The 20,693-nt window shown below is 41.0% G+C and overlaps 1 protein-coding gene across 1 annotated transcript; it reads right to left on the bottom strand.

Moving 5' to 3' along the window:
• Positions 1-360: 360 nt before the first annotated feature.
• klhl24a (kelch-like family member 24a) lies at positions 361-19,039 on the bottom strand. The gene is made up of 8 exons (XM_028593837.1): positions 18,798-19,039; positions 17,326-17,444; positions 16,365-17,209; positions 13,582-13,766; positions 8,294-8,412; positions 2,056-2,244; positions 909-1,097; positions 361-798 (listed from the first exon to the last, which is right to left on the bottom strand). Exons 2-8 carry the CDS (start codon positions 17,398-17,400, stop codon positions 598-600), a joined length of 1,803 nt encoding a protein of 600 aa, XP_028449638.1. The 5' UTR covers positions 17,401-17,444; positions 18,798-19,039; the 3' UTR covers positions 361-597.
• Positions 19,040-20,693: the final 1,654 nt, after the last annotated feature.

Here is a 20,693-nt window from a genome sequence, read left to right as displayed (position 1 = left end):
AGCATTTCCACAGGAGGGCTATAATGATGGTACACAACAGCAAAAGAAACACCACAGTAGGGCTGGGCGATATGGAGAAAAATCAAATATCACGATATCTTTGACCAAATACCTCGATATCGATACCGCAACGATATTGTAGTGTTGACTATTGGTGCTTTCACAAAATATTTACACAATGAGATTTTTGATAAATAATCATCAGTAATGTGGATATAATGACTAAGTGGGTAAAGGCAAATAATAGAACATTTACAACAGTCTGGTATGTTCAGAAAATGACATCACTTTACTGTAATGCAGCCTTTAAAACCAGGAAAAGACAACACTTATGCAATATTACGATATTACGATATCCAAAATCTAAGACGATATCTAGTCTCATATCACAATATCGATATAATATTGATATATTGCCCAGCTCTACACCACAGTGAGTATTGCTACATGATGCGGTGAGAAAATAACGGTACTGTGGACTGAGCTCCTTAATGTGTATGTTGTAAGTGTGTGTTTGTGTTGTGCAGGGGGTGAACTTGAAGAGCTTAAGTTTTTAAAAGAGTTTAAGTTCTTTAGTGTGTGTGTGCTTGTTTACGGTCAGGTCCTGTGGTACTTGTCATTGTAGCGGTGGATGGTTACACAGCCATGGTAGGAGATCGGCCTCGGCATGGCTGCCACTCCTGTGATGATCCCTGTTGCCGGGTCGTAACACAGGATGTTGTCTGATGCTTCGCCAGTTTCCCCCCTGCCACCAAGGATGAAGATCTTGCCGTTGCACACTGACATGCCACAGCTCTCCTGCAGGGAGAAGGAGACAGCAATTAGAAGTCGCAGTTTCAGAGGATTCTTGCAATTGAATTCAAACAGTGTGTTCCTCAAATGCTCAGTATCTGCATTAAATCTATTACCTGTTTGTTAAAGGTGTGAACCACATGTATCCAGTAGTCTTCTGCGGGGTCGTAGCAGAATATGGACTTGGTGAGACCCCCACACACATAGATCAGGTTGTTGAGGGACACTGCTGTGATACAGCGCTTGGCGATGGGGATGTTGGCCCGCAGTAACCAAGAGTCTGTCTCTGGATCGTAGCACTGAACCTGTGACATACAGTTACAAGTAGTTTTTTTTTTTTTTTTGTGGTGAAAGAAAGAAATATATGTAGCTCATTCTGTGGTTGAATCTATGTGGTTTTGCATACAATCCAAGCATTCACACACACACACACACACACACACACACACACACACACACACACACACACACACACACACACAGTTGGTCAAAACCCAATGGAAATATTCCTGCGTAGGCTGTCAAATCCTGATCTGTTATCTGAATCACAGGATTATACAGTCATACTGACAGATGACACAAATTATGTAATCCTTGAATTCCTTTACATCATTACCTCACATTCCCTCCAAGATCTTCATCTTGGTACCTTACCGTCACATTTAACAGTCTATTTCTTTCTAAATGTTTGGTTTGCTGTATCCTGCTTTATTTTTATTCTTCCTGAGCCATTCCCTTATTTCCATCAGCATTGTGTCAATATAAACGTAACTGTCATGTCATTAAGTAAATACGTTTCTATCAATGACTCATTATGTGAAATTAAACCTGAAATACTGCACAATTAACAAAGGGCCTGGACAAAATGATCAGGCAACCATTATTGCAGTTAAATTAGCTATATCTGGATCAACCAGACTGACAAGGATACGGCTTTCCTCATACCAGATAAACTATGTCTTTTCCTAAGAAGGAAAGACCAGAAACATATTTTAGTCTTCCTCATACCAGATAAACTATGTCTTTTCCTCAGAAGGAAAGACCAGAAACATATTTTACAGTTTACGTTGGGCTTTTTTCTTTTTTAACATAAAACTTTAGTTTTTAATTTTGAAGCCTATCTATAGCACAGTCTATTTTAAATATATACCTCTCTCAAAGGTATAATTACTGAAAGATCATTATCTGAGACAAAACGCATCTCAGCTGTCATCACTATGTGATTAGGTGTGTGGTTGGGGGGAACACACATCAGTTTCCCACCTTGTCTGAACAAGTGTCATCGTCAGGCCCTCCTCCTATGACAAAGAGCTTGCCGGCACAGCTGGCCACGGCCGGAGAGCTGACCGCCTCTTTCATGGGAGCCACCTCCGTCCAGCGGTTAGAGAAGGAGTCATAACACTCCACGCTGCTCAGGCGGCTCTGCCCATCATAGCCCCCCACAGCATAGACCTGAGGGCAAACACACAAGCATATTCAGATTAATGGAAGAGTTGAGATCACCACCTTGGAACAACTGATGTGCACCACAAGCTCTTTACAGAGAGCAGAATTCTGAAATTGAGAGTTAGGGGAATTATTATTGTGTTTAGGTGTGATGATGAATACTTTTCCACTTATACAATGTACACAGAAACACATCCACATCCACTATAAGAGAGAGACAGAGAGAGAGAGAAAGAAAGAAAGAAAGAAAGAGAGAAAATATTTCCAGTCAATAGATTTGATTAAATGCTTTCCTGTGCCATTATCTGAAATTTTAAATCTGAACAACTAACAATAACAAAAACATAAACCTTACTGGAAGCTAAAGCATTAGAAACTGGAGAAGTCTTTAGACATGTGATATGCACCCTAAACAAGTGCCTTGTGGTTACAAATACTACCCTCTTGAAGCACAATGAATGGCAAAATAAATAGGAAAATAGGGGGAAAAGCTGGTGGAAGGTAGAAATGTATGGTAAACTTCTATTTCATTAGGCTAATACTTCGAAGGAGATCACGTGTGAAGAATGACTGGTTATGAGCATAGCACTGCTGAGCAACAGACTGGTCTTATGCAACAGAAAACCTTCGGGCTGTTCCTGTCTCTTCACAAAATCTGAAGCATAAACAAGTACAGAGGAGAGGGAGAGAGAGGTGGAGAGAAGAGAGAGAAACAAAGACACAAAGATAAAGAGAAAGATGTGGAACAAAAAGACGGAAGTAGATGGGGCACCTGGATATTTGCATTCAACACCTGGGCTAATTAATAGCCCTGCCACATTTTTTAACCGACAGTTGATACAGAGACAAAAAAAAACACCCTTATGAACTTTTCACTCTTTCACAAACATCTCGGGTACCGTTGTCTGTGTTTCTACTGTGCATTCATGTGTCTCAATGACAGCAGACACACACTGTAATTCACAGACTAAGACTATAGCTGATACCAAATGCGATAACCACAGCTGATAACAAATGGTAAATGCAGGTTTTGAAAGAAAAAAGAGAGATAAAAGGAATGTGTAGCACTGAAAATAATATAGAAGTTAATGTCAGGGCCCCACCTCCCTGAGCTGTCTCCCCTTCCCTTTTGTGTGTCTCCCTTGCCTCTGCCCCTTTTTGTGTCTGTGTTGTTTGTCTCCGTCCGTCTCTTTTTGTTCCTCAGTTTCCTGAATTCCCACTACCACTGAAGGCACCCCGGCACCAAGGCTGCTGCAATCACTACAATCTACTACACCTACTCCAGTCCACGCACCTGGGGCTGATTGCCACTCTCCCTATATTAGGGAGAGGTCTGCTTTCAGTCCCCGCCAGATAATTGTTTCAGCCACGTAACTATCACTTGCCTTCCTGTGCATTATTTAGCTATCTCCAGTTCTAGTCATTATCCTGAGTTTCCCGTAATTTTGCCTTTTTATTTTTTCCTCATCGTGTTTTTGTGTTCTGCCTCCTAGACGCCGTTCTCCCTCCACTGCTGGCCACTGCCTTTGTTCCCTCCTCAACTGGATCTTCTGTTTGGACTCCCCGTGCCGACCTCTGCCTTGCTCTCCGTGTCTCTGGACCCCCAGCCTCTTCCCGACTATTCTCGCCTGCCGTTTTGTACTTCTGCTGAGCCACAACCTACCCATGCTCACTCCCATAACCTCCACGACGGAACACCATCTACATTATTCATTTTCTAATAAACTGTAGTATTATTGAACTTGCCCTGTGTTCTGCTTTTGTGTCCTACCCCGTCCAGAGCGTGACAGTTAATCAAATGCCACATGTTGAGGTGTTAGGTCAGGTCACCCATTATTTTCACTTTCATGTAATTTCAAGCCACACAGGTTGTATTTTTCATATATATATATATACATATACATAGATAGAGGTTTCTTGCGCTGAGTTTTGTTTGTGGTGCTAAAAGCATTGCAAAATTAATAATTTGAATACCAAAGTGTCCTTCCAGAAACAATGGTTATTTTGGACAATCTCCAGACCTTGCTGTAAAGTGGAACTTTTTGTTTGCAAGTCCCTATGGAATCTGTTGACAGCGAGGACTGTGGGTTTCCCAGAGTAATGGGGACCCTAAAGTTAAATGAGGTGTTTTTTTTCATAATTTGGGTGAACTGACCCTTTAATTAGCCACTGACGCTATCCAGACACTAGGTTGTTTGAAGATTGAGAGAGGGTGTTTGGGGGCACTGGATCACTCTTTTCTTTTCGCCCTCAGTCACTCGATAAAACACTCCACATGGTTTCCATACATAAAGTGTAAGTGTATCAATATATAGGCACATTCTACATTAGCTCAAAGATGGTAGCACATACTCTATACCGACTTGAGATATGCGGTTATCACATAAATACTAAGCTAAACATCATTCATGACTCTCTGAGAAAACACTTGCTAACCACCGAACAAGCACATTCACTTTTTTTATGACCATGTTCAAACATACAGGGCTTAATGATTAACTGTCCCTAACATGCAGAGAGGTGAGAAGTAGTGACAACGAGAGAAACACTGAGGTATCCACGGTGAAAACAACTTCAGAGAATAGAGAGAAACGGACTGACAGACACAAAGAGATAGAAAGACATTATGATAGATCAGAACAGCCGTCACCAAGTGCAGCCATAACAGGGAGAGGTAAACAAGTGGTGACCTATTTTTGCTTCTATGGAAACAAGACCAGTCCAACAGGACATCACAGAATACAGGACAGTGAGAAGTGTGTGTGTTCCTATACTTAATATCCCTGTAAGAACCAGTTTCAGAAGTTTAGACTTAAGGTTGTGGAAAGGACAAAGTGAATAGATGTAGTAAATGGAAGGTCTGAACAAGTATAATAAGACAAATGTGGGCGTGCTTATGTGTGCAAGTAAAAAGAAATTTGATTTAAATTTGAACTGAATATGCAAATTATTTGAGATAGTGGAAATCAGCGTTGAGGTCTTGGCACGAGAGCGTGAACATGCATACAGGCTTGTTTACAACCCACAACCTTGTTGCTCCATTCTTGCAACTGAAGCATAAATTTCACATCAAATTACAGACAGAATGAGGAAATGAGGAGGAGGAACTGAATTCTGAGGAAGAATGGGAAAACAAAACACACAGAGATACATTTTCTGAAGAGATAGATAATGGGTGTGTTTTTAGATAGGGGGGGTAGATATAATTTGGAATGAAAAGCTAACAAAAAGACCTGACCAATCTGCGAAACGATATAAGGAAATGAAATGCCATGAATACCAAAAACTGAGTTTGGAGGAAAAATGATAAAACCAAGAAGCACCAGAGATAAGAAGCACAAGGTAATTTCTAAAGAAAATTTCTGTCAGAGACAGAAACAGAAAGAGACAAAGAAGACATGAGAAGGGGAGGACAAAGGAGAAGACAGACAGATACAGGAAGTGGTTGCAGACAAGAGCCTCTCCTGGGATTTAACATCTCAGAGGAATGTGTTTTTATGTATGCTTATATAATGTGCAGCACTATATATGTACAACTGCCTCTTATATGTTGTGTGTGATGCCTGGCCAGTGTAATTTCTAAGTTGCAGGCCTTGCATGCAAGTATAGAAATACAGTACATAATAAATGGTGCTGCACAAACACGTCTACTATGCAGTCTTATTTTAGCATCAAATAATCTTTGCATGAGAGTGTTAAGTCAGCTGCAGATCAGTAATTTTGAGCTTGGTTTCCTTTAATGTTCTATAACTTTTAGAGTCAGGTTAAATGACTTGATCTTGTTTTCACCGTAACTTGATACATGACTCAGAGTTAATTGCTGACTTTTATAGCCAGAGAGTGACCCTCCAGCTGATTACCTCACTGTTGTGGAGGACCTGAGTGCAGTTACTTTGAATGCACGCACAACATGTGTTTGTGGTTTCTGTGGCAAGGCAACTAAGCATTTGAGTGTTGTTTGGAAGGAATACAAAATTCAATACAGATTGGCCAGAATTGCTGCATTTGACAAGAACCCATCCTGAGTCAGGCCCTTTCTGACAAAGAAAATAAAGGGCTGTTTTAGCCCAAAGCTTTCCAAAAAGACTTGTACTTGTGTCCATGTTCTTTGTGTGTTTACATGCTTGTGTACTTGACTAAAACACACACATGCGAGTGGTGTATTAGCCTGAGGCATCTCCGTTTATGCTCTGTTCAGCTTACAGTTCAGAACCCTCTCGTGAGGTACACATGCCATAGTCGTAACAACATTTCACTTGCATAAAGATGGTCTTTACAACTACAAATGCTACAAAAGTACATGCTATGCAATGAAGACAGACTTGACTTTCTAGTTTAAGAGCCTTTCCAAACTCAACATGTGGTTACGAACATTTCACAGGTTAGGAATACAGTAATTTAATATAATATTAAAGATTATATTCTTGGGCTTTTCCGCCTTTATTTGATAAGATAGCTAGGTGAGAAAGGGGAGAGAGAGAGAGGGAAGACATGCAGGAAATTCAATTCAATTCAATTTTATTTATAGTATTAAATCATAACAAGAGTTATCTTTTCGTCATAGGTCGGATTCAAACCCTGGACCTCTGCGTCGAGGCATAAACCTCCAGGTATATGTGCGCCTGCTCTACCCACTGAGCCAACCCGGCCACACAATTTAATATATTTTCTTTTCTTGTAAATGGAACGCAGCATGCTGTAAGAAAATCAACAGCCTTGTAATGTATATATTTACAGTAGAGTAATTGTGCTTAATTATGCCTATGTATGCAAACTCAATGTGGGTTTACAGGCTTAGCAGGGGTTTTCCCAGGCATATGTGATTGCGCAGTAGAGACATATGTTATGGGCAAGTGGACTAAGCTAGTCCTTAACTTGAAAGTGTGAGGTGCTGGCACACATCCATTAAACTCCCACTGCCTTCAAAACAAGAATGTCCACATAGCCCTCTACTAGAGAAAGAAGGAAATGTGTAGGACTAATTACAAGTCACAGTTGAATTATGTGCCACGTGTTCCAGTAGCTAACATAACTTGTTTATATACCACTTTAACATAAAGGCAAACTTCCTTCTCTATGTTGAATCAGCTTGTTTGTATCTAGGATTTGTGAGACGGGCTGGCACCAGCCATTTACAAACCCTGGGGCAACAAACGGATGTGTCAAATACACGCAAATAATATAATATTGCTACCTGTCACGAGGTGCCCTCATATACCAACATGGAGGATCACTGATAAGCAGAAAGCAGGCAATAGTCAAATGATATGACTGATATTCCTCAGTGTTTCTGCCACTGATGAGTCACTTACGTAGGTCTAAGTTAAGACTAGATACTTAATGTCAATCATCACTAAGTATGCAAAGCCCTCTGTGTGTTTACAAATTCCTTCAAGCCTGCAGGTTAGAGAGTATGTGTAACAGTAGGATGAGACATATGATTTTGAAAGGAGTCAAAATGTAACCTGTGGCAGATTAGATGTTTTGTTACACAGAACCATCCGAGAAGCTGTCATTGGTGACAGTTTAGCAGACTATTGGATGAACCACCTGTCTATCAAACTCCTGTCGAAGCCCATCGGGTGAAGAGCGAAAATACCTTTTCCATTGAGAAAAGCCTTCAGTGCCATTCTTTGCTTATCTTTAAATAAAGAAATACCCTCCAGTTCTGATATAACTGATACTGCAGCATCTATGCTGACCTCTTTAGGAGCCACAATTGTCGTTGCCTGAACAGTTGCCCAGCACACACACACCTACAACACACCTGTAACTGCCGGTAGCTCCTCACAGGATTGTGATTTTGACTACTCATTCTCATATTTAGTGATATAGCAAAACTAATTTTACAGCAGTCATTTAGCTTGCAGCGATTTTGCTTGGCTCCATAGTCGCTCTGTATCATATAGTAAATGAAAAACGTTAGCACAATTACTTCGGGGTATACGAGAGGGCCTGATAATGTACGACACAGCTATACGAGTGAAATCTGACACAACTATAAGTCAACCCATACATCAGAGGCATCCACGGTGGGGTAACCATGCACCCTTACCTTGCCCAGTAGGACGCCCATCTTGTGTCTCCAGCGGCCTTTGTTAAGAGAAGCCACTCTGATCCACAGGTTGAGCTGGGAGTTATACATCCACACGTCCCTGCTGTTGATACGACCACCTAAAAGCACCAAGGGACAAAGATGCCGGTCAATGGCAAAGACAATTTTGGGTTCAGTAAATTTACCACTAGAGAAATCCGATTGTTAGTGCTATCATTTGTAATCCAGTTGATCTGATACAAATGAGAGTCAAATATACAACAAGTTCTATATTTAAGCACACACACACACACACACACACACACACACACACACACACACACACACACACACACACACACACACACACACACACACACACACACAGGTGTGGGTTTTAAATAATTTCTAGAGCAAACAGGCCATAATCAGGCTCTTTTGCAGCTAATCGAGTTACAGCATGACTACTACTGCAGTACGAGTGTCTGTTGTCAACATCTGTTGTCTCTGGTCAAACATGCTCTGTAGGAAGTTAGAGAATAATAACAGGCACCTGACCAAGTTATAGTGTGACCCAGACACATTTTTAACAAGTCATAACATGTGCCCTCTCTCTCTCTCTCTCTCTCTCTCTCTATAACCACTCCACCACACACACACACACATGCACACACATGCACACACATGCACACACACACGCACACGGACACGCACACACACGTCTATTAATCCTCCAGAGACTGAGGCAAAATCTTTTAAAAAATGCAATGGGTGGCACAAGCTAAAGTTATAGCATGAAGGACAGACAAAAACGTGATAAAATGTAGGTTAACCGATAAAAACAGTGTCCAATTTAAGTTAAAAAGGAAAAGATACCACATTATCTAAAGACATTTGAAGAACTAGGTGAATTGTGTGGCCACTGTACTGTTATTAATTCCAATAACCCTTATCTGCTGGCATGTATCCAACAATAAGTTCAGAAGAAGTATATGTTGGAGCATCAGTGGAGTACGGATACTAGAGTCACGCACATAAACAGTCGGTGACAATCTGTGTTATTTCACACTGCGAATTAAATTGATAACATGGCGGTGATATCAGTTAATAAAATACAGATTATGGAAAATAATAAAAACCCGCCAAACTTGGTGCCCTTCAGAGGAGAGCAGTTTCCTATTTAACAATTGGGATTAATACAGGATGATCTCTTGAAACTGAAATAAAAACAAATCTCAAGTTGTTGTGATGGTGTCAGCAATTTGCCATTGGGTGTTTTCTTTGTACAGGACACACGTGGTTGGTTATATGGAGCAATAATAAAAGCATAAAGAAAACCTGCCAGCGTAAACAAAAGGTGTCTCTAGGCCTCTTTGCGTGCAAATTGTATTGTAAGTATTGTAAGATAACTGACAGACAGAATCAGACCAGTGGGTATGGTTATTTAGCCTCGTGAGACCGTCCTGATCTCGCGAGCTCCAGTTTTCCACTCGCAGATCAGTCTGGCATCTTGAGGCAGAGAAAATTTGGAGCCGTTAGCCAAAGGACCGGGCCAATCAGCGTTGGTTTTGAGGTGGGTTAGGTGGTGATAGACAGATGGTTTATCCAATCAGCTAACCAGTATTATCAGCCAGCTGTAGCCCTAATTCTGTTAGCCGCTCGCTAATGCTTTTTTTCTCTTGGATCCTTCTTTTGGAATATGGTCCGGAAACCTGAAATGGTGCCTTTTATTCCTAAATTCTCGTTACACAAACGGCAAATCTCCTTTACCGACATGTTGCTTGCATGCTGAGCTTACGAGCTATGTTTTGCCTGCAGCAGCAGGGGCGGGCTTGTGGTTGTATTTTCATACGCTTCGTGGATCTGATTGGTTGATTTGGCCCGTCCATCACCAACATAGGTGATAGACAGATGGTTCATCCAATCAAATAACCAGTATTCCGCCCCTTCCCAAAAGTTCTCCAACGGAAAGTTCCCAGATGGATATGCCGAGCAAATGCGAAGCATTCCATCTGGCGGAGTCAGGTTAATGGTTATTAGCCATGTGTTTCATCCTAATTATAAAAAAAAATCACCTTTGTGAAAGGTCACCTATTATATATAAACCAGTGGTTATACATCGGTAATATGGGTTATTAATGTTCAATTGTTAATTAAAATTATACTGTAGCACACAGATGCAAGGAGACAAGGGAAAGAAGTTAACATGCGTCTGCTTGTTGATCTTTTGAATAGTAAAAGAGCCAGACAGTCTTCTGCCACTGAGGCAAGATTTGCATGAAGGAAACACATTGACAGAGGACAGACCACTTCAAAGATAGCCCCTGCAAACCGAGAAAAGCTATTTAACAGAACTACTACCTTTAGAAGGCTGGCTTTTTTTTCCCCCACCAAAAACGTCCGTCCTACTGACTCAGATGGGGAGGACCACTGCTGCTAATCGCTGTTCTTAAGGAACAAGAGGCGTCTTTGGGAGGTCCCAATATGAGTTGTGTGACGGCTTTCTGAGAGTTACGCATTGCTTTAAGTTGTAATGCTAATGCAAATGCTCTAGTTCAGTATGTTATAACATGTTGGTTGTCGGAGAAAGAAAACTGGAAAAACCCGGTTGCTAACGACTATGATGTCCACCCCTCTGTAATGTGTTTTTCTGCTCATTAGCTGATAAGACATTATCTAAATCTTTATTTTAATGTTACCACAATAAACCAAGCTTGATTTATCCTGTGAGATCAGAACATAACTGAGATCATGCAGACTGTAATCTGAAGTACTCCAGAATTTAAAACATTTGATAGTTAATTCAGCATGCTCAATCTGGGTCTGACAAAGAGGCTAATGTCAATGCTGTGGATGTGAGAAAGTCAGTCCCTGTCCTAAGAAGTTTTGTACACTCAATAGGGCCACATCCTATTTAAAGAAGCGTTTTAACGCTGGAAAGAGGGTTTTTTCATTAAACTGGGTTTATCATGGCATGTAGCACCAATTTAAGAAAACTTAAATTAAATTTAATTGGTGCTACATAGCCAGAGAAGAGACAGAAAAGTCACTGTGATATTCCCTTTGGCTCAAAACCAAAATGCACTGCGGCGTGCCATTCCAATAAACGCTTCCACTGGTGGGTACGTAATGCGAGCAAGTCACAGAATCAGTATGGTGGCCAGCTGGTAACAAACAATCTCGTCTAACGGTTAAATGGTAAGCTAAAATGTGTTTCTGAAAAGATTTAGGCAAGAAATAGATAATGCATTAACAAAATATTTGTTTATATTTGATAAGCATTGTCTAGTTTTGTCTTCCTGCAGGTTTTCTATACCACGCTAGAATGGCTTGAAGGTAACTAAGGCATTTTTTCCACAAAAAATGTTACAGAGTCCATGGTAGAACTTCAGACATTACCACAAAGTCATGTAATATCTGCGTCAGGGCACCTTTAATATAGTTCATTTACACATACTACATTATTATGATACAAAGTTGGTTGAATATCGGCCTAGTATCTCTTTAAGACCACAGCTAACTGCAGCTATGTTAGAGACTGGAGGCCCTCCAAAGTATTTGCACCAGTTCCCAGTGTGAGGAGAGGGGCAGACAGACTGGAGGTATGTGTGGGAATGTAATTGAGAGAGTGCAATACAAAAATAAAGTTGAGAAAAGGGGATTAAATGTTTCAAGGCAGATTGGACAACAAAGATCATAATATGCTACAAAGCAGTAGTACATATGTATGTGTCAGAGTCAGAAAGACGGGGGGAGGGGGGTGTATGTTGACTTATCCAGGCAGCACGTGAAGGTAGATTGATAGCAAACACGTGAGGACTTGGCACAGTGAGAGCATAAAAAAGAAAAACACTGCACACTCTGCTGAAGGGATAACGTTTTTTTCTCTACATCTCCTTCTTTTTTTCCCCCTTCTCTGTATCTTTTAACTGCTGTTTTTGTACAGTACTGTTTTGCAGCTCATGTAAAGAATGTTTGAGCATGAGCAGTCCCAGCAGGCACATTTGAACTTCTGTCAATGTTTATTCTTGGAAACATATCCCAAAAAAAAAGGGAAACCACTTCAAACCTCCATACCCGATAACCAACCAGCATACAGAACTGCATCTTGTACACAGATCAATGTTTGGCTTTAGAAACTACCTTCCACTGACCTCATCGGTTAAGATGAAAGATAGTTTTGTTTAATCTAGATCTGTATTTCACCAAAAGAAGGCTTACGCCACACTTGGCCCATGCTCAGTTCCAAAAGCAATGAGTTATAATATCTCAGATTTAGGTTTATTTCAAGATAATAACATCACAACCTATTAGAAAATGAAAAAGATATGTTCGATTGTTGCATACAGAAGATCCTAGAAAGCTGCTGAACCAATGTAACAGGTGGTGACCCCTGATGATTGGCCAATAGGAAGAGGGAGGGAATGAGGGAATGAGCTGGCCAATGAAGGCCTCTCTCAGCACTGAGCCTGGAGTGTGCATCATCCAGATGTTGCTCTCATATTTTCCTTCGACTGTAAAAATAACACAGGGCATACAGCCACCATGGCCTTTCCTACCACTCCACTTGGGGATAGATTAGAGAGTGTACTAGTGATTCTTTTTTTTTAAGCTTTATTTATCCAGGTAAGTGAGAACAATTTCTCATTTGCAACTGTAACATTCACACAGATACACATTCATACCTGGAAGCTGCCCAGTACAACCACAGTCTGATCTGCTGGCCACTGAGCAGCTTGGAGTGGTTGGGATTAGGGGCCTTGCTCAATGGCACCTCAGTGGTGGCAATGAGGAAGGGACATGCATTGCTCTTTCACTTTCCCCAACCTGTCGGTCTGGGGATTGAACCGGAGACCTCCCGGTCCCAAGCTCGCTTCTCTAACCTTTAGGCCACCACTGCCCATTATTAGGAGAAAGTAGACTTTGTAACAAACAAGACCATATGGAGTCTAACCATATAGAAAGTGGTGTAATAGTATCAGTACCAAGGCTTAAAATAGACTTGGGATTCAAAGTTAATAGCCATTCTAAATTTTCTAATAGCCAAAAGGTTATTGTGAGATAGAAAATACTATGAGTCATTGATTCATTTTATATAGTAAAAAATGAAAGACAACATGCTAGCAAAATCGTCACACACTTTGGAAATATGTATTAATATATAGAATTTTATTTAGGATCCGTAACTTAAAAACATTATCTGCCACAGTTAATAGATACCTGTTTATTGCAGTTTGGCTGGTGTTAATTTCAAGCCTTGACAGGACCATGCTATTGAATGGTTTGTAACAGATGTAGCCGGGTCTTACCTGACACCAGAATGTCATTGCGGAGGGCACAGACAGCATACTCTGACTTGGTGAACTCAGGTAGTTTGGCCAGGGATTTCCACTCTCCTGTGACTGGATCATAGCATTCAGTGTAGGGCAGGTTGAAGCCCCCTACTCTCTCACAACCCCCCACCACTACAATCACCTCAGAATATCCAGTCGACCTTTAAAAAGAAAAGGGAGCAGACTAGGGATGAAACGGTTCAAGTAAAATATCCGAACCGTTCGGCCCGCTAGTAACAGTTTGGGGCATGCATGTATGTATTGTTTGTTTAGGTTAGCCTGACAGATTTCAGTCAAAAGGGCTTGTGCAGATAAAAATAAAAAACTTCAAATCAAGTTATTGGGAGGGAATAGCCTCAACAATAACCCAGTAAAACCACAGTCGGCACGGATGGGGTGTCGAGTGCAATGCCCCCCCTCTGTACCATAAAACGTACTTAACCGAAAACCATAATACAAACCGAACTGTGAATTTTGTGAACCGTTCCACTTCTAGAGCAGACAAGGCAAGGCAAACGGAAAGCATTGAAACATTCAGAGATGGAGGGAAATAACAACACAGCTGAAGCCATTATTGTTTGAATTACATATTTGAATTTAAAGGCTTGTTACAAGAATGTACAGATTACAGACATGGTATCTAATTAAAATGCTGTATATCAGTTGGCCTATACAAAGGTTATAAAGACATAAACATGCACATGTCAACACTAGGAGGGATTTCTAATTACAGATGGCAGAAATGTGTGCAAGGGCAGGAACGGAGTGGTAAATACAATAAAAACACACATGGGGCTAGACTTGAGCTGAATTTCCATTATCACAAAGCTTTTCTATTTGGCTGTTCAACACATGCCGTGGATATGACCACATTTCCTAGGGGAAGCCAGCAAATTAACTACAGCTTCTTTTATTATTGTATCCTTTTAAAATATTGATGCTGGATGAAGACTAGACTGTATAAAGAAAATCCAGTACATTTTGAATACCACTGTAAGAACAAATGTGGCACAAAAGTATGGTTCTTTGCACTTTGCCCTACATTTCTCTATCTGTTTACTCAGATACAAGTCGGAGATCCGGGCTGTTTCACATGCTTGTAATCATCTACAGCAGTGGTTCCCATCCTTTTTTCCTTGGGGCCCCCCCTACTCGTGTCTAAGAAAAGCTGAGCCCCCAAACCAAAGTTGAGTTAACTCTCGAGATAGAGCATTTATTTCTTTTTTGATAAAGAGCAGTTATCAGCACTTTTACGTTTCTCCGCCATGTTTCATTCATAAAATAGTGATGCCGTGGCGGCAGGAAAAACAAGGACGATAGCAGCTACTAGATGACCTGATGACAGCAAGGGCCACAGGTTAAGAGGTCCTGGAGGTTTGGCCTACTAAGTAGCCTGCCTACAATTTTAAGCGAGAACAAAAATATGTAGTTTTTATACAGACTTTTGTATACATTGTATATTCTAGAGTATTATCATAATTTGTTTAACATGTGCAAATATTTTTTTTTTTTTTTTTTTTTACCTCAACCTCAAACCAGACGGCCCAGGAGCCTTTTAGCTTCATGTGTGTGCACGCAATGTATGTGTGCATGTGATTAATTATATTCTAGAGGCTTCCCAAAAGAAGAAAAAAGGCGTTGATGTAGACACAGAAAGGGGAGAACCAGGCATCTGTTTTTAGCAGGAGCAGATTTGGCCCTCAGGGGCAGACGAAGCTGACTGGTTGGCTTGCTAATCTGAAGAGATCTGCCTGGATACGGACACAATACACCTGAAATACACGTCACACTGCATTAATAACTGACAACTGGCACTGTTGTCAGTCGTTTAACACACAAAGGCAGCTGTACGGTTGTTTGTTGTACAGCAGGCTGCCATATGGTCCGTTTTGTATCTTATTCATAAGGTTTCAGTCACCGCCAACGTTTTTCCTTCATCGAACACGACATCGTAACATCCATCTGCACACTCTTCAAATAAAAGAAGCACCAAAATAAAAGCAACAAATAAAACAGGTAAAAACACCAAAAGCCAAATACATCAACAAGGTGAGTTACTTTGCTGGTATGATTACAAGACTGAACATTTGCCGTTTCTTGCGTCACATAATTGTCTTTATAGGAACATGCCCTGCCTCCCTCATTATCATTTCCATTTCAAAATAGGGCCACAAAACACTGCTGAGTCAAAGGCACACTTGTCTGTTCACTACAATAACACTCTCTGTCTAACTGTCTGTCTGTCTCTCTAACACAAACATGTACACCAATAACACAGACGCAGCAACAAAACTGCTGGAGGCGGGAGCACCAAGTTCATCATTCACCATTGTAGCCTCTAGCTATACAATGGATCTAGGATAAAAGGGCGACTAACTGCTTTTAAAGACACGTTTTTCTTATCTCATTCTGATCTCTGGCATCCCAGTGTAAGAGCTGTTTGAACCCAACAAGACAAAACAGCAATCAGATCAAACAAAATCTTTTCTGAACTGGTGCACAACAAAACAGAGGTAACAGTCATTCATCATGTGACTGCAACAGAGCATATATATATATATATATATATATATATATATATATATATACATACACTGTAAAAGCAGACTAACAAGTCATACTTTTCTTCCACAAGCCAATGTTGTGACAGGACAAACGGATTGATGGATCACTGTTGTTTTTTTCCTATTTTGGACATAACACCTAGGCTAGATCATCTGTCGCCTTTCTCATAACTAGTCAGTCGACATTTCAGTTACCTGCGTGGACGAGTTCTGGGTGACATCATTTCATTTCCGAGCACGTGATAGCGTCTGGCCTCGTGGAGAAGCTGGTAGCACTCTGGGGCATTCTGGATAATCTGGTCTCCCTCCACTGTCTGGACAAAGTAGTTGGGGTGCAGAAGGGGCAGCCGCACATGGTGCAGCAGGTCCTTAAGCATGGGCTTCCTGTGCTCCACATCGTGGTACACCCATCTCATCACTGCCTCAAACACCTCCTCCTCCTTACAGATGGCCAGCTCATCACTACCAGTGTACTCTTCCAGCTCTTCTTTGCGTAGGTCGAGGAACTCCTCGTGCTGAGCCACGTCTGAGAAGTTGGCAATGGCGTAACTGCGGCATCGGCTGGCTAGCTGCTTCAGGGCATGGGCATCTGCGAAGCGCTGGATGCCCAGGCAGTTGCAAGGGTCCAGCTGGTCTTCCAGGAACTTGGCACAGGCATCACGCAGTGTGTAGATCTGGAAGAGGCTGGAGGTCTCAAAGAGGAACTGGACATTCTCTGTGGTGATTTTGGCACGGCCGGTGTAAACATAGGTGAGGAAGGAGTCCATCGCCTCAGCCAGGATGCCGTTGATCTCGACCAGCATCTCGCGGCTCTCGCGGTGATCGTTGCAGAACATGGCTCTGAAGTAGGAGGAGCAGGCAGAGAGCACAGCACGATGGCAGGGGAACTCACGGCCCTGCACACTGATGACAACATCAGTAAACAGGCGGCAGTCGCGAAACTCATTGAATACCTGCAGAATGCCCTCTGAGTGGGATGAGCCAGAACAGAAGTCCAAGACATCCTGGCTGGCAAAGGTTTTGGAGTCAACCTCAAACACCTTAGGAGACAACAACACGTAGAAAGTTTTTGTTTTTTTGTTTTTTACAATTTCTGCTTTTAATCACTTGGGACAAAAGCTGCAAGATAAAAAAAAAAAGAAGCTTTTGACAGCACCTTGCGTTTGACAGCTGGTGAGTCTCTGATCCCAGAGTCCTCCCTGTTCATCCTTCTGCCCAGAATCAACACCATGGCTGCTACCTTAAACGTAGACCTTCTCTAAGCTTTAAGATGACCTGAGGATGGAGACCAATCAGTACAGTGTTATTACAAAAAAATTTTTTTTCCATTATATCGCTATATACTATTACCATGGCATCTTATCAGGTGTGGGGATAGCCAGTTCATGAATTCATAAAAAACAACTGAATTGGATCACTGTAGTACAAATTGCGAACATTCACTATGGGCAAACAAAGCACTCACAGAGCGAAGCCACAAAGCATGTGTACAAAAGTAGGAAGAAAAAAACATTTGTCAAGCCCATGGGGTAGTACTAAGAAAAAAAGTTTCAAGGAATTAAATCTGAGCTGCACACAAATCTGCCTGACAGTTACTTTAGCTCATCACTGCTGCAAAACAGTTGTGCCCTGCAGCACAATGAACTGCACGAGATGGAAGATGACAAAACGATACAGGCAGGAGAGAGGTTGACCTACCTACATTCCATCCAGGTGTGTTTTGAAAGAGAGTAGGGGGAGGGACACCCCAAAATCATTGTTCAAACAACATGTGCAAAGCCAGTGATACTGATAACCTTGAGTCATATTCTGTTTTAGTTCAACCTGTAGTCTTTGGACATTGTTCTACTTATAGCCAACAACCAATGTGTCCCATGTATTATGCTTTGTTCAGATCCACAAAGAATGTGTGTATATTTGGGGTAGCCAATTCTGAAGTTCTTGAAGATATTTCATCAAAACATTAAAAACTCTCTTATCAATGGCCTTTCCTACTGTGAGGTCATTGATCTCAGGTTATTTTTAACTATGGCTCAGCCTGGGCAGACTCAACCTATTCAAGTGGGTTATTAACGTGCAGCAGCAACTCCTGGATGTCATGTGGAGCAGAGGACAGGTTTAGCCAGAGGTGTCTGATGCACGAAATCTTTACTTTGTGACTAATACCAGGTGATGAGTACAATAATTTGATATAAAAACAACAACAAATGACATAAAATGAAATAAACCATTTTGTTTATTGTTATAATTGGTGTGATGTAAAACAGAATTGACAGTCTTATGAGAAAAAAAATCATATAGTTATTATTTTGCTATTTATTTTTTGCTAAATATGACATTATATCCCACCATTTAAGTTTTAATTACAGACAATCAAGTAAAATGTTTTCATGTATATCTGATGCCAGGTAACACTGAACAGTGAACACAGAAAACAGTTGTGTTTCTGTATTTAGACAAAGGAGACTTTGCCTCGTACCGACCGTTAGCCCTTGTAAACATACTAGAATAAAACACTAGCAATAGCTTTACTCGATAAAATATTCAACCGGAAAGTAAGAAATAATTCTAAATTCAGAACTCACAAACTCATTAACAACATATTTTGTAATAGATACAAGTCGTTACCTTACAGAGACGTTTCCAGATGAAACTTCCTCTTCGGTCACAAGTGAACAAAACAAAACAAAAATAAATCTGAAATATAGTTTAACAATAGCTTTAACAATGTATGCCCTCGAATAATTACGGCAAACAAGGTAGGCTGTTATATAGCCGGGACATTTTGACTTTCAGGGGACGACAACAACAAAAGGGCACAAACTAGCTAACAGTAAAAACAGAACCCATATATATATACTTGTCAGGCAAAAACATATCCAGCCCACTGCGCCCACTAGGCTGGTGCTGGTGGTGCATTATGGGTATTTGAGTTAAATTGATTGTTGTCGCTTACTGTTTGCCATAACAGAAACAGCATTTCCCGTGAGCCTTTCGTTCTACACGTGGCTTTTCTTTGTTTGCAAACAAACGCAACTTTTCGCGGAGAAAAAAAGTTCACAACAAAAAATGACAGCGGTTGAGCAATACACGCAAAACAATAACAGTTTTATGGCCTCACTTGTATGAACGTGTAGAGGACAGTTACTACCAAAATATTAACCGTAAATTGTTTAGGCAAACGTTATTAAATAAAATGCCAGCCCTACTTTTTACCATAGACGTCTAGGTATTTACGTAGTTACATCGACATAGAACTTTGGCAAATAAGAATATGTAGCCTATAATACGTGCGTGTGCCTAACAAAAAACGATCTGTAATATGATCCTGTTGCCACGTGAACAGGATGAAATGCAGCATGCTACATTTGTTTTCAGGTGAAGAGGAAGGAGGAGCTCAGTTGGAACAAAGGATGTCTCAACTTCCGTGCCCTGTTGCAAAATATTTCTGACAGATCCCAACTGAGTTCCCTGAAAGTGTCCACGATGTTATCAATGACTTGGTTTACACTGTTAAAATGAATTTTAACCTTTACACAGTATACTTCTGTCAGCAAAAGTTGCTGCCTATGGCACTTCAAAATGTAAACACACACACACACACACACACACACACACACACACACACACACACACTTCATGAAATGGGCACAGCTCAGAGCAGGTGAGAATACTATACAATGCAGGCACCTGCTGTACGAGTTCAGAACAAAACCTTGTAATCGGAGAAGACTACCAAGAAGATAAGAAGGGTAAGCATCACTGCCAAGAGCAAACATGTCCATGAAAAACAAGCAAATCAGTCAATACAGAAAAGAATCAGACAAGTTGTAGCCTATTATTAGAGCTGTGTGATTGCAGTGCCATGGAAACTGGTAGTATATAGCACATGTGATTTTGGTGCTGATCTGATCCATGGACAGATGTAGAAAGGATGACAGTGAGCACCAGGAGCAGATGTTTAGAGGATATGTGGAGGGAGCAAGGCCCAGTAGCTTGATACTAAGCAAACACACTTACATTTTCTGCAGGAAAGAGCAGTGCAGAGCTCAGTGTACAGACAAATGTGTCCCTCTGCTGTTGAGTTCTTGTACCGGTTACATATAACACATAGCTGAGACTGAGATAAGTCCCTGCAGCTAGGATGTCTGACTCATCACTATCCATCACCACCACATCTTCCTACAGTAAATGAGGGAAGGTGCTTTTTTCTCTACTCTAGTGCATTAAGTTGCAGAGTCAGTCAGCCATTCGTTAATGATCTTCTTGGACAACCAATTTTAGACAAACAGCTATGAGGGCAAATGGAGTTAAATGCATTGTTACTACAGTATGGTCATAAAACTGTGAGGCTGAGTGTCAGGTTCTTCATGGCTTTTACATTACATAATGATGAGCCACACTTTGTTGTACAATTTATAAAAAAGAAAAGGGATTAAAGACGCCTCAACAATGAGACATAAACTTGGAAAATAAGGGAGTTCTGCCTAGCTTCATGTTGATCCACACAGCAGTAAAAAAAAG

This window comes from Perca flavescens, chromosome 12 (genome assembly GCF_004354835.1).
Source record: "Perca flavescens isolate YP-PL-M2 chromosome 12, PFLA_1.0, whole genome shotgun sequence".
NCBI classification, from domain to species: domain Eukaryota; kingdom Metazoa; phylum Chordata; class Actinopteri; order Perciformes; family Percidae; genus Perca; species Perca flavescens.
This window is presented reverse-complemented; position numbering and strand designations above follow the sequence as displayed.

Coding starts and splice junctions, on each gene's coding strand:
- klhl24a (XM_028593837.1), bottom strand. CDS start 17,400: ATGGTGTTGATTCTGGGCAGAAGGATGAACAGGGAGGACTCTGGGATC. Junction 2,245..8,293: donor TGGGCGTCCTACTGGGCAAG/GTAAGGGTGCAT, acceptor GTTTGCCCTCAG/GTCTATGCTGTGGGGGGCTA. Junction 1,098..2,055: donor ATGACACTTGTTCAGACAAG/GTGGGAAACTGA, acceptor TGTATGTCACAG/GTTCAGTGCTACGATCCAGA.